We start from the raw sequence: 13,130 nt of genomic DNA on the forward strand, positions 1-13,130 counted from the left end.
TTTAGTGAGATATGTAGTGATCCCTTTTCGCGGCTAGAGTATTGAATAACTTGCTTCATGCAAGTACAAATAACAGAGAGAGTGTCCTGAAACACATAATACTTGGTCAGTTTAGGACCTTAGTCACTGAGGAGGTTTCATATTATGATTTCCCACATAATGAGCAAAGGGACTTTTTATGTGACTCAAAGATCGAGTGCAATAAATGGTGGCGGGAGATGAAAGTAAACGATTATTACAATGCATTTATTTTCTTTTGTGTCTCTCTTTTTTTTCTTATTTGTTCTTGAACAGATTGAAAACATAGATGCGTGCTTGAGTTTCTTGGCTGCCAAGGGGGTTAACATACAGGGGCTGTCAGCAGAAGGTAAGTCAATTTAAAATCTCATTTTTAAACGAGCAACCTGAATTATTGCTTGGGATTGTAACTAGCATATGGAGTGTAATGGAAGATTAAAGTAATATGGATAATTTAAACTTTTGACATTCTTTACTCATTTTTTCCCCCATCTCAGTATGAAAGGTAGGTAAAATATATATCTAATCTTCACACAGCTGACTTGTAAAAATAATCAGAGACCGAATTAGAATTCAGTCACTTCCTTGTTTCTTTCTGTTAAAAACCAGAAATTTCTCATCTAAGTTCTGTAACTGACACATTGATCTGAGTGTAGATTTTACAGACATTTCACATGAACTGCTGGCAGTTGTTTGCCTTTTGAGAGAGAAATTTATTTCCTCATTCTTCAATTATTCTCTTACCTGAAGAAGCATCCTCCTTTCTTTTTTTTAAAGAAAGATTATTTTAAAAAATTGTTTCCAAATGCACGAAACAAGAAGATACAAACGTTTTGAACCAAAACAAAAGAAAAAGACATTTTGACTTCTAATTAATCACTCTGCTTTTGAAGAGCACCAGAATTTTTCTGAAACCCAAATATGACTCGGCGTGCTGTATTCCTTTATGCCAGTGTGTGATATATGTCAGGGTGTCTGGTAGGTACCTTTTGGCTCAGAAGCTGTTTAACTGCCATCTTACAAAGTGATCAAATGGATTTCTGTCATCCTCAGCACCAGTTTTCACTTGTACTTTCATTTAAATACGCTGGAAAAGCAATTGGGTTTGGTAGCTGTGAAGGCAAACTTTGCATATACTATGTGCTTCACAGAACAAATAATTGGATGTGTGGCATCAGGTGAGACTTTTAAGTTAGGTTTGATGACTGAGGCTCTTTGCAAACTTAGATTTTTAGGAAGAGGTTGTGTCATCAAATCACGCACATACGCTTACTTGTGTAACTTAATTGCCTGTATGTTTAAAGCTGTGCTTTCTTCCTCTGAAGGAATCCTATAGCTCAAACAAGGCAGGTGACAAAAGGATGTGGAGGTATGGTGGGCTGACCCCGGCTGGCAGATAAAGACTAGAGAGAGTAGGAAGGGCAAAAATGAGAAAATCATGGAATCACAAAATGGTTGGGTTTGGTAGGGACCTTTGGGGAAATCATCTAGTTTACCCTCTCTGCCAAAACAGGTTCACCTAGACCAGGCTGGACAGGAAGATATCCAGGCAGGTTTTGAATATCTCCAGAGAAGATGACTCTACAACCTCTCTGGGCATCCTGTTCCAGTGCTCTGGCACCCTTAAAGAAGTTTTCCCTCCTATTGAGATGGAATTTCCTGTGTTCCAGGAACGGAACGTTTGTACTTGTGCCCGTTGCCCCTTGTCCTGTCACCAGGCACACCTGAGAAGAGCCTGACCCCATCCTCTTGGGGTCTAGTTATTGATAAGCATTGATGAGATCCCCTCTCAGTCTTCTCCAGGCTAAACAGACCCAGGTCTCTCAGCCTTTCCTCATCAGAGAGGTGCTCTCTTCCCTTGGTCGTCTTTGTAGCCCTGTGCTGGCCTCTCTCCGGTAGTTCTCTGTCCTTGAACTTGGGAGCCCAGAACTGGACACTGCGTGGGTCAAGCTAAAGATAGTTTAGTGAGTGAGGAAACAGGAAGAGAAAACCAAAGCAAGTGATGCAAAGATAATCACTCACCACCTCCCACAAGTAGACAGATGCCAGCCATTGTTTACAAGCAATGGCTACCTCCCCAGCATCCTCCTGCCACCCACCTCCATCTTTATTACTGAGCACAAGGTTATATGGTGTGGGATATCCCTTTGGTCAGTTGGAGTCAGCTGTCCTGTGTCCCTTCCCACATCCTTGCCCACCCCTAGCCTTCACGCTGAGGGCAGACTGTAGGGAGAAGAGAAGGCCTTGACACTGCGCACGTATTGCTCAGCAGTTGCCAAAACACTGGTGCCTTATCCACGCTGCTTCGGTCACAAACCCAAAACCCAGTACCATGCACTTTATGGCCATGATTTGAGGTCTTAGCTGAAACACACTTTCCCATATTGATGGTAAATTATATTTATGAGATGTAGGGTTAACTTTAATGGATTAACTTTATGGTGAAACCATCACGTACACACATTTTATATGTGTATATTACATTTTTAAAATATTACAAAAGCATACAGACTTCCATAAAATTAAAGCTATTAATTGAAAAAAAATTGTTGTTAAAAGTTACGATTTAAAATTACATTTTGACAATTTGGAAAATAGCTTAAAGAATTCCTCGCTGTCTGTGAAAGGAAGACCCCTACCTCATTCTAGTGTATGAGATCTTACAAGCCACTTGAAAATGTGTATTAATGTGATTTCACTAAGTTTGAGGTGGTTTGTAAGCGTGGAAAGCGAAGTAGATGATATTTATTACACGTTGTTCTAACCTGCTGTTACCACAACTAGTAGGAGAAGAGGGGGATGAAGGTTAGCTGTCTTTTTCTGTGGTGTATCCTTAGGCTGGTTAGAACACCAATAACGAATATTTGCCTGCATTATATGTGTCAATAGCTCAGTTACAATCAGGAGCATTCTCATGTTAAGAAAAGAAAGTATGAGCTGAAACTCCTAGCAGCAGGAAGTTTGTTTATCAGGAAATGGTTAAAAAGAAAATGCAATTTGTAAAAGCCAATTTCGACCTTGACGTGATATGTAAATATGTTAAAAATATAATAAATTTCACATCATTTACCTGTCTTGATACTATACAAAGTCTAAGAAAAATAGCAGATGAGTTGATGGGAAGACTGGCTCAGTGTACAGAGTTGGCAGCGTAGTGTTGTTCACACTGGGGAAGGGACAGTATGATTAATGTTCGTCGCTCTCCCGCCAAATCACAAGGCGGACTCAGCAGGATGTAGGTTATCCTGTGGCTTCTGCTGATTTTGTATTTCTTCCTTTCTTTTATGCTGTCTAGGAATTAACATATTAAATCATACAGAAGCTCAGACGAGAGCAGTAATGTTTGCTGCCAACATACGAATATTTACTGGCTCCATCACTGATGTTGAAGGAAAAGAGTGACAGCTACACAGGGGGAGGAGAGCAGGAACCCTTTTTAATAATGAAGTTAAAAAGACTTGAATTCAACAAGAAATTCAGTTTCTGTTCTTAGTCACTCCTTAACTGTGCTGAGGAAGGAGGGGGAAACTGAACCAAAGAGAACATAGAATCACTTAAAATGAAGTGTGCTGTAACCAAACAAGCCAGTATTTGTGCACAAGTTGCCAAGACCTGCAAGGTCAACTGCAAATAACTTTGTTTACTTCACTGGCAGATCTTCGTCTAGGAGGAAGTAGAAGATTGTGATTGCTTCCAAATGGGAGTAAACATTGAAGTGTCTCCTGGGTTGCTCGAGAACACGTATTTTTCAGTAGTGCAGCTTTAGTGTGGAGGGAAGCCAGTGATTCAAAACTGGCATTTGGATGACTCCTAAATCTTGAAATAATTTGGGAGTTCATATGTCATATCCTTCCAGTATTAAAAAATCCCGCTTTGATATGTGCATGCCACTGAGACGTAGCCTTTTTTTATTGATTTATGCAATGAAGATGCTAAGGATATGCTGATGACCATTCTATGTTAGAGAGAGGACATCCCCAGCAACGTGGAGCCAAAAAGGCATTCCCTTCTCAAAGATCCTTAAATCTTAAATTATCCGTTTGTAGTTACTAAAGAAAACTGTGGAGTTGCTGGAAAATTCTTTGCTCTTCTTGCTGCAGTTTTTTTATTGTCCATCACTTTGAGCTGTCTCTCCATACCCATGCTTTTAAACTTGTTTCCACACCGAGCTGGATTTTAGACTCCTGGAATTGCAGCTGCCCAGCTAAGATTGCCCTCCTTCACATGATATCTCTTCATGGCCAAGATTCTGAAGATTATGAAGAACATAAATGTGCAGTAGAAACTCAAATTGGTGTCAAAGATAGCAGCTGCACCTCTTCTGGGTAACAGATTAGCTGGATAATGATCAGCTGAGCAAATCATGAAACCATAAAGTGATGAAAGAAGACTTCTCACTAGACTTTGGAACAATCACGATTCACCTTAGACTTTTGCCTCTGAAGTGACATTCTCGCTTCAGTAGGTAAATGAATTTCAGCGTGCTCCCTCTGCAGTTCATCCATTTTAGGTCTTTTATGTCCTTTCTGGTTGTCAAGGTGGAATCTTTGTTTTTGCAGGACAAATACCCCACAGCACTGTTCTAAATGTACCCGAGTAGGGCACTTAGCACGCTGCCCAATTTTAATGATACCACATTGAGTACAGTTCTGTACAGTCTTCCAAAAATTTCTATTTAATAACTCAAAAAATACCTGGAGATCTAGTGTGTCTGGTGGGAGTTAATTCCTCCTTGCATTTCCCTGCCTTGTTTCTATGAAGTTCTCAGTATTGTTCATAATGAGATCATATTCCTCAGCAGAGTCTACAAAGTTCATCCCAGAGCTGTTTCGGTAGCTTTGGATCCCTCAAGTCAGCTTGGAGTCCCGTCACCCTAGAGCATGTGCTGACTGAGGTTGAGTCTGTCTCTACTTCATGACATATCCTGGATCGACTGTATCTACACCTCACCATTCTGTCTTAAATTCAAACACGCTTGTGGTTATTTTGGCCCTTTCTCTCCTTTCCCATAATTCGCTATGGATGGAATTTCCTGCTTTTTTGTTCTGTTCAGCAGACCGTCTTGTCTCACCTCTTCAATGAGCTAAGAAGGATGGATGGGGACTGCAGGCAAGATCCCTCAGTGGTCAGCCAGAAGGGGCTGGTGTAAGGTGACAGAAGCGGACACCTACTGTATTTAAGGGTGAATGGTACATATATACGACAGCCCTGTTTTCTGACAGGATAGATGCAAAATAAGAAACGTGCAGAGATTCTTAATTTGTACTCCTGCTGGCCAGTTTGGCTAACCAGTCTAGTCCGTGTAAGCTAGTTCCAGCTTTTCTAGTCCCATGTGCTTTACAGAATACGATTTGCAGAAGCAGATGCAAACAAGCTTGACTAAATAAGCGATGGACGGTTTTTCTTCTTCATTGGTTTGCTTCGATGATGTGTATTCTCTACACAATGAGTAGTTTGGGATTCACAAAAATTTCATTCACAAATGTTAGAGGAATCACATAATGACATTTCTCTAGTAATCTATCCAGCAGACCTTTCTTCACCTTGTCTTTGTCCTGCACGGATTTTTTTTAATTTTTTTTTTTTTTTAAATTTCCACCAATTCTAGTATATTTTTGTGAAGACAGAGAAGGGTGATTGGCAAGACACAGTGGTGGAAGTTCCAGCTGTAGGTGAAATAAGCAGCGAGGGAAATACTCCAGGATGGAAATTTCCAAAGGGTAGATTTGTGTGGTTTCTCTGAAAACCAAATTCCAGTTTCCTCCCAAACGTTTAGAGTGTTTGTTTCAGATATACCAGACGAGTCATTTTGGGCTCCAGATTTAAAAGAGGTGGGTGACATGCCTGTCCTTATTTTGGTTAATCTGCATTTTTAAGCTGATGCATGGAGTGGAGGGGAGTTAAAGCAGGAAGCAGTTGAGACCGCACTGATGGGCAGAGAGCGGTGAGGTTGAAGGACTCTTTGAAATACTCTTTTTGTGCAAAGTGCAGGGGCACGCTGCCAGGCGAATTACCTCAGCCTGTCTGTAAGATAAGAGAAACAAAACTGCCTCTGAAAGTCCTGTTTGAGACATTTTGCTTAAAACCCAGAGAGAAAGAGACTGCTTCTTTTGAAAATCATTAAGGGTGCTTTCCTTTTGATTATTGCTTTTTGGTCACCTTACAAAAGTGTCAAAAGCAGGTTGGTCTTCTAATATATACAGCAGAAGACAGACAGATACAGAAAGCAACAGGTTTTAGGTGAGGTTATTTTTATAATTGCCTCTCACTTCACATGGAAATCAAATCCTCGTTTCCAGTTATGTATGGCTTTGCTAAGTTTAAACATGCAAACCCATGGTAATTTCTTTTATCTTCTGGCCCATGTTTGTGTAGTTAAACTTCCCAGTGCCTCTGGGTCTGCTTAGTTATATGTTGGCCTGTGATGAAGTGCTACTTTCCTTACAATCCCCATGAGTAATTTGATTTCTTTACTGAAGATAAAGAGATCCTTTTTACTGTGCTCTTTTTTGTCTTTTGTATCCGTTTCACTTTATTGCCTACTTCTATCCTGTCAGGCAGATGAGAGGAGGAACCTGCCTGATGCAGATGCTGGTGACAGCGGGAGGGGGCTTGGTTCGTGGCATGATACTGCATGGGAGCAGGAGTGGACTTGGAAAAGGGGAAACAGGCAAGATTCATTGGGGACCCCAGTGTCCAGGAAGAGACTAAAATTGGCAAAGAAAACGAAGGAAGACAGAAAATGGCTGCTAAAGGGCCTTGGGATTGATAATCAATTAAACAAGAGAACAGGGGTAGTGATGGGAAAGAGCACTGGCGGAGAGGGGCTAGGCTGCAGGGAGTCAAAAAAAGGTAAGGAAATTTAGTCAAGAAGTAGGAGAGGAAAGCAAAGGAGTATCTTGGGTCTGGGTAATGACCAGCACCACTTAGATAAGGTCTAAGAGTTGTTCAGGAGATGGGCATAGGCCAAAACAACATGAAGGAAGAAAAGAAATTAGATTAGTGGCTAGGAAGAAAAGGTAGATTGAGATGTTGGTAGACAAGGAGACCAAAGCTGGAAGCTGGTGTAGAAAAGGGAGCAAAATTTTTAAGCCATGAGCCTGAGATTTGCTTGGGAAAAAGCTTGGTGTTAATGACGGAATCTTGTTACGCAGCAAAGGTGGGCAACGTGAGCAGGAACGTGTCTCAGAGATGGAGTAAAGGATCGAGCAGGGCCCGTTGCAGAGTCAGAGCAACCTTTCAGCCAGAACTGAGAACAGAAAATAAAGTTCTGATTCTCACTTTTGTACTTAGCCACACGTCCTTTTCTTTTCCTCTCGTACTAATCCACGAAGAGGGATTGAAAAGGCACAGGGCAACACTACGTTTCATTAGCTCATGGTCTGTATAGCTCATGCAAAAGTTCAGCTGCTTGATGTAGCTTTCTTAATTCACTATTTTAATTTAGGGAATTAAACTTGCTAAGTTATTAAATTGCAGCACATTCTCAAGGTTGTCTGCAAGATTGAATGGGCCCTCTTGCATATTGATTATGATACAGCTGTTAAGTGCATCCCTTTATCTTCGTATTTCTGTTAGGTTTTACATTTTCACATTTGATACTGCATAGAAGAAGAGGATGACTTTTAGGAATTGAAATGTCTGTATGTTCACTGTCAAGCTATCTTTAAGTATATTGGGTATCCATTCTTTATGTGCTTTGGGATAGCAACAAACTGGTAATTACCTGGTTTAGTACAGCTATTTCACCCAATAATCATATTTTCTAAATGCGAAACTTGCATCAGATTTTCTTAGTGGAAACAATTAGTCTGGTATTCCAGAAATGATATAATACTGTGTGATAACTGAGTAGTTTCTCTTCCTTGTGCAGATTTAGGATTGAGAAATCATTTTCAGTGTGCCATTGTTAATAAGCTTGGGGAGTTTTTGTTTTGGGGCTTTTTCTAGTTACTTTAGTTTAAAGAAACTATTCTTTTAAGCACAGTGGTGCTAGCACACAGGCCCCACAGAAATGGAAGGCATCGTGCAGTCACCGCCGGGGAGAAATTAGTTAGTTATTTGTAGTTGGTGCTCGGCTGTACAGGGGATTGGATGTGCAGAGAGGCTGTCATATCCTAAAGGGGCTGAGTTCAGGCGGCGTTAGGAAGAGAGCAGAAGTTGACCCGCTGTGCTCTCGGAGAGAAACAACTGGTGGCTGACGAGTGACTTCTGACCATTGCCTTACAGAAATCAGGAATGGGAATCTAAAGGCCATCTTGGGCCTTTTCTTCAGTTTATCTCGGTACAAGCAACAGCAACAGCAGCCGCAGAAGCAGCAACCATCACAACAGCATCCCTCCCAGCAGCCTCCCCCCGTGTCCCAGCAAGCGGGGCCTCCATCCCAGTGCCCGGTGGGGGTACCACAGCAGCAGGTGCCGGCTTCGCTCCAGACCCTGTGCCAACAGCCCCCACCAGCTGCGCAGCATCAGTTCAAAGCACAACCCGAAATGCAGTCCAGGTGGGGACATTTCCTTTATATTGGTTGGGTAGGGTTTTTTTTCACTGTTTATTTCTTTTTTTTTTTTTTTTTTTTTGAGCTACTGTCCTCACAGGAGGAGCAGGTTTCTCCAATACCTTCTGCCTGAATTTCTTGTTCTAGTTTTGGTTCCAAACAAATCCAAATCCCAAAGCAAAACTTTTCTTTTTTTTTTTTTTTTCTTCTTGTTAAAGGTCTTTAAAAAACAAAGAATCTTTCATTAGGTCCACTCTAGAATAAAGAGTGGGTTGGAAATGGAACGCTAGGTAGCAGTTGACTTCACGCCTTTGGGAATCAAAACTGATGTTCTTAAATATGTTCTCAGTGCTGGAAATATGCAGTCCAGTGGGTGTAAAATACCTGCTGGACCAAGTAACCACAGTATTTTATATGGATGTTTTTCCCAGTGTTCCTTTTGCTTCTTTCTACTTGCAAAGCACTCATATCATTGCCATTATAGAATATATACTTTGGTGAAAACCCACTTTGGTTCTCAGTTGACAAGAATTTCAGTCCTCACTAAGAAGTGGAAGGTGCTGGCAGTGGTAAAAGAAATAGAGCTCCTCACAGGTGGTGACAGCCCAAATCAAATCCAGGCTTATTGGTCAAAAATAAAAAGCTACTGACTTACATGAAAAATAATTCTCACAGTTGGTGTTTGTTGGCACTCCTAGATCAGAACACAGATAAATAAGTGTGTCTTTGTCTCTTGAGTGTCTTTAGTAGTATGAGTGCTCTTTGCAGGTTAGAATAGTAGTTATTTATGAAGTCAATACCACCGTGAATAGACGTACAGCCTTCTGCTTGTCTGACCCTCCCACTGCTAAGAGAGTGAGTCTTAGGGGGGGTAAATGGACAGGATTAAATGCTGAAGCCATAATTGCACAATTACTTATGTATGAAGGGTTTTGTTTTGCTTTTTTAAATACCTCGAGTTAAATGAAGGCTTATTTGTGTTAAAATGACACATGAAGGTGAACGCTAGCTTAAGTGATGCTTTATGAAGGGTATAAAGAGTTTAAATGAGGCCTTCCAAGTGAGATTACTGAGAACTCATTTTTTTTTGCTTATGTGTTTCTTCATGAATCACACTTATTTTGTGCGTAAACAGTATTTTTGTATAATTGAAAAACACAGTGTTTCTACAACATGTATAAACTTCAACAGGAAATAACTACTGTAAAACAAAGATGTAGTTGAACATATTTCTGCGACGTTTCTGTCAAAAATACTTAAGGATTCATGGGACCATTTGAATATTGCTTTGATATTTTCAGTCCATCATGTGGATTGTGCTGGGTTTCAAATAATTTTTAAAAAATCTAACCTGAAGGTCTTAAATTTAATGTTTTTGTAGTATGTACTGAAGTGAAATTGCTCAGATTCTGCAGAAAAAAAATATATATAGCAACAGATTGAAAAAGACAAGGGTAATAAAGTTGGGGTTTGCATGCTGAATTGCATGTTCATTGCTCAGTAAAAATTAATTCATTTCCAATTTTAGGAGTTTTGACATAAAGTTATCCTTAGGAAACTTTTTTTCCTGGGAAATTCATAAAAACTCTTTCCTCCCTAAAGCAAATTACTAAATTCAGCAGCTTAAAAAAAAAAAAGTTTCTTTGTTCAATGTTATCTTCCGCTTTTTCTTTCCTGTCATACAGTGCATCTCCCAGGGACTCATCTCAAAGCAAAATCATCCGATTCACTCTCGGTCAGAAAAAGTCTTCTAGGTTAGCATTTCTTCATCTTCTGCAAAGCATGAATAATCCTTTGGCAGTACTTCTGGATGCATGTTTAGGGTTCCCATTTGAAAATATTTACCTCCTTATTTGTAACTAGGCTTTCTACAAACAGCTGGAACGTGGAAGTGTTCGATGGATTTTAAATTTTTTTTCTTAAGGTGTGGAATGCACTTTGGCCTGCAAGAAAATAATTTGGTTTTCTTGTCCTTATGAGCTTTTGCTTTTGAGAACAAAACATGGTTCTGGGAGTTCTCTCCCCACTGTACGCATCTGTATTACTTGTATTTATATCTGAATTATTGAATCTAGCATCAGGCTGGAGTCTTAGGTAGTAAGGAGAGCATCATGTGCACCATGTCTCATCAGAGCTCCTGCACTCCCCAGTGCTCTGAAGCTGAGCACATCTAAACTCCCTGAAAATGATTTCTAGGTATTTCAGTCAATTTTTTTCCTGAATCCCAGCATGACTTGCATGCCAGCTCATATGACCATCTCATCGCAGTGATCATAAGGTTTTCTATGTTATTAATTTGGCTATTAATCATGTTCACTTTTACTATTATTATATATTAAAATCTTTTACTAGGAATTTTAATGTAGTTATATGTTGGTAAACTATACTATACCATTTTTGCTAAGCTTGTGTACTATTACTTAAGATTTTTATTCAGCTTGGCAAGTTTGTAGATATTGTTAGTTCTGCTTTACAATTTGGATTTATTTCCCCCATCTTATTTCTTTTATGACAACAGTGAAGGTCTGCAGTATAACCCCTGTTAAAATGTCCCTTGGTTCCCTTTCACGTTCTCTGTTGATTGTAATTATGGCGTGACAGTTCATATTTGCCTAGAAGAGGTGCTGAAGAGTAGAGATGGAGAGTATTCTCCAAGCTCAGTACCTTTTCTCTCATAGCAGGAAGCTAGAAACATCTCCTTGAGCCTATTTTTTTCCCAAAATTTCACTGGCACTGCTGTGAAATATCTTGGCCCAACACCAAAGGCAGGGACTTAGAATCAGTCAGTTAAACAAGGGGGGGGAGGAGAGAATCTAAGAGAGATGATGTCTTCAAGAGTGTTTTTAGCACTTAGGTTTTTTTATTCTCAGTATGTTGTTATTGGCAGTGACAATACTGACTTGAATCAAAAACTTGTCACTTCTTGAGTGGTCACATGGTGGGAGTAGCTTTATTTATTTTAAAATGTTGACACATTTGCAAAACCTGTGTGGGCATGTGTGTGGAGCCTTTTCTTACCCATCGGTACAAGAACCTTCCCTCCTGCCAAGCCCTGCTGGAAAACTCCCCTCCCAGTACTGGGGGCTCTAGCAGCCTTCCTGCAGTGGTCAACCCGTACTCTCAATGGGTTATCATCCTGTAGAAACTTTCAGCTGAGGTACCTCGTGCATCTTTCCTGCCTGTAAGAAGTCAAACTCATTTCCTATTAAGTAAAGCAAACTCTTAATGAACTTACTTACCTTGGTGACTTCTAAGTTCTTACTAACAGAAGTTGTTAGAAAGAGTGTTTGTCCCCACTTTGCCTCTGCTTCTTCCCGTGTAGTCTCCCCTACGGTGGAGGAAGCATCTCTGGGGTGTTCCCATTCACACCTTGCTGCAGTGATGACTGTATACAACTTTCTAGCACCCCCCAGTGTTGAAAAAGGCTGGATAAATTGAGGGGTTTGTCCAAGAGGCTTCAGCAAAGTCAACCTCAGAACCATGATGTGCTGTGCCAGATCTGTGGTAGTTTGAGTTTGTAAATTAATTTTTGGTTTTGTATTTGAATGATGCCCTTCTGTTTGATCCTCTTTTGATCTTTGAAAGCATGTGCATGCAGCTTCTGACATTTTTTTGCTCTTCTCCTTCATGTTTCTTTTCATATTTCCTATTTCTTCACTAGTCTCGGAGAAGTCAGCTTATTCGGGAAGCGCTGCCAGATTCCTTCCTGGCTTCTCCTCCTTCCCATAGCCACCACGGGGATTTGGTCAGTTGCATCCCTATTCTCTGACAACTGGGACTTCTTCATTGTAGTCTATTATTGACAAGGTTATTTAAGACAATTTGATTTTTTTCTGGTTTATATAAAGAAGTTTTCAAGAGATTCTACAATACAGAAAATAGAAAGATGGCAAAGAGTGGTCCCTTGCATTGCTACTGTAGGTGAAAGGAACTGGTTCTATCTTTTAATGTGGTTTTCAAAACAGTGAGCTGTTTCACTAACCATCTTCAGTATGTGTTTTGAGCAACTACCAAATCTGTGAATTCTTAATATTTCATCTATTTGGAATGTAGAAATATGTGCTCATTAGTGCACAAAGTACATCACAAACATGGAAACTTTATGCATGAACTTTGACTTTGAAGGACTCAAGCAGACATACTGTTCTGAGATGTGATGCCAGTGGCTTTCTTAATTCTTTTGGGCTTTTTAGAAAAGTCTTCCCCCTCCCCTTTTGCCTGAAAAGCATGAAAGTAGTATCCCTCCCTGTCTACTTAATCCAGAATCCTAACTACGTTTTTTTTCTAGGTGAACAGGTAAATCTTGTGAATACAGGGTACAGTAAGGAAATGCTGGAAGAAACTGACCCAGTTAAAACCAGAGGTTTATACCAGCTCACTGATAATGTGGTTGCCCGAAGAGGGGGCACTTAAAACTTTGTGTGATTTTTTTTAGGCTCAAATAATTAAACCAAATTAAAGTTCTGCTGGGTTTGGCTGCTAGGCTTGGGTAGCTTTCAGAGCAGAGATGTGATGTGCTTCACTACAAGGGAAAAGGCAGCCATGACCTGTCTCATTGTAATTTCCAAAATAAGGGTAGCCCTTATGTGTCCAGGATATAATAAAGTACCCAGCAATC

The 13,130-nt window shown here is 40.2% G+C and overlaps 1 protein-coding gene across 3 annotated transcripts in view; it reads left to right on the forward strand.

The window, feature by feature from the left end:
• The window catches only part of NAV2 (neuron navigator 2), a 429,887-nt gene that overhangs the window by 284,020 nt on the left and 132,737 nt on the right, over window positions 1-13,130 (forward strand). For 2 of the 3 annotated variants that reach the window (XM_014951613.1, XM_014951612.1), the window contains exons 4-5: window positions 295-367; window positions 8,248-8,518. In XM_014951613.1, coding sequence (XP_014807099.1) covers window positions 295-367; window positions 8,248-8,518 — 344 coding nt within the window. Of the gene's footprint in view, window positions 1-294; window positions 368-8,247; window positions 8,519-10,197; window positions 10,267-13,130 lie in introns of all 3 variants that reach the window. The other variant, XM_014951611.1, reaches the window with a different exon arrangement.

This window comes from Calidris pugnax, unplaced genomic scaffold (assembly GCF_001431845.1).
Source record: "Calidris pugnax isolate Ruff unplaced genomic scaffold, ASM143184v1 scaffold183, whole genome shotgun sequence".
NCBI classification, from domain to species: domain Eukaryota; kingdom Metazoa; phylum Chordata; class Aves; order Charadriiformes; family Scolopacidae; genus Calidris; species Calidris pugnax.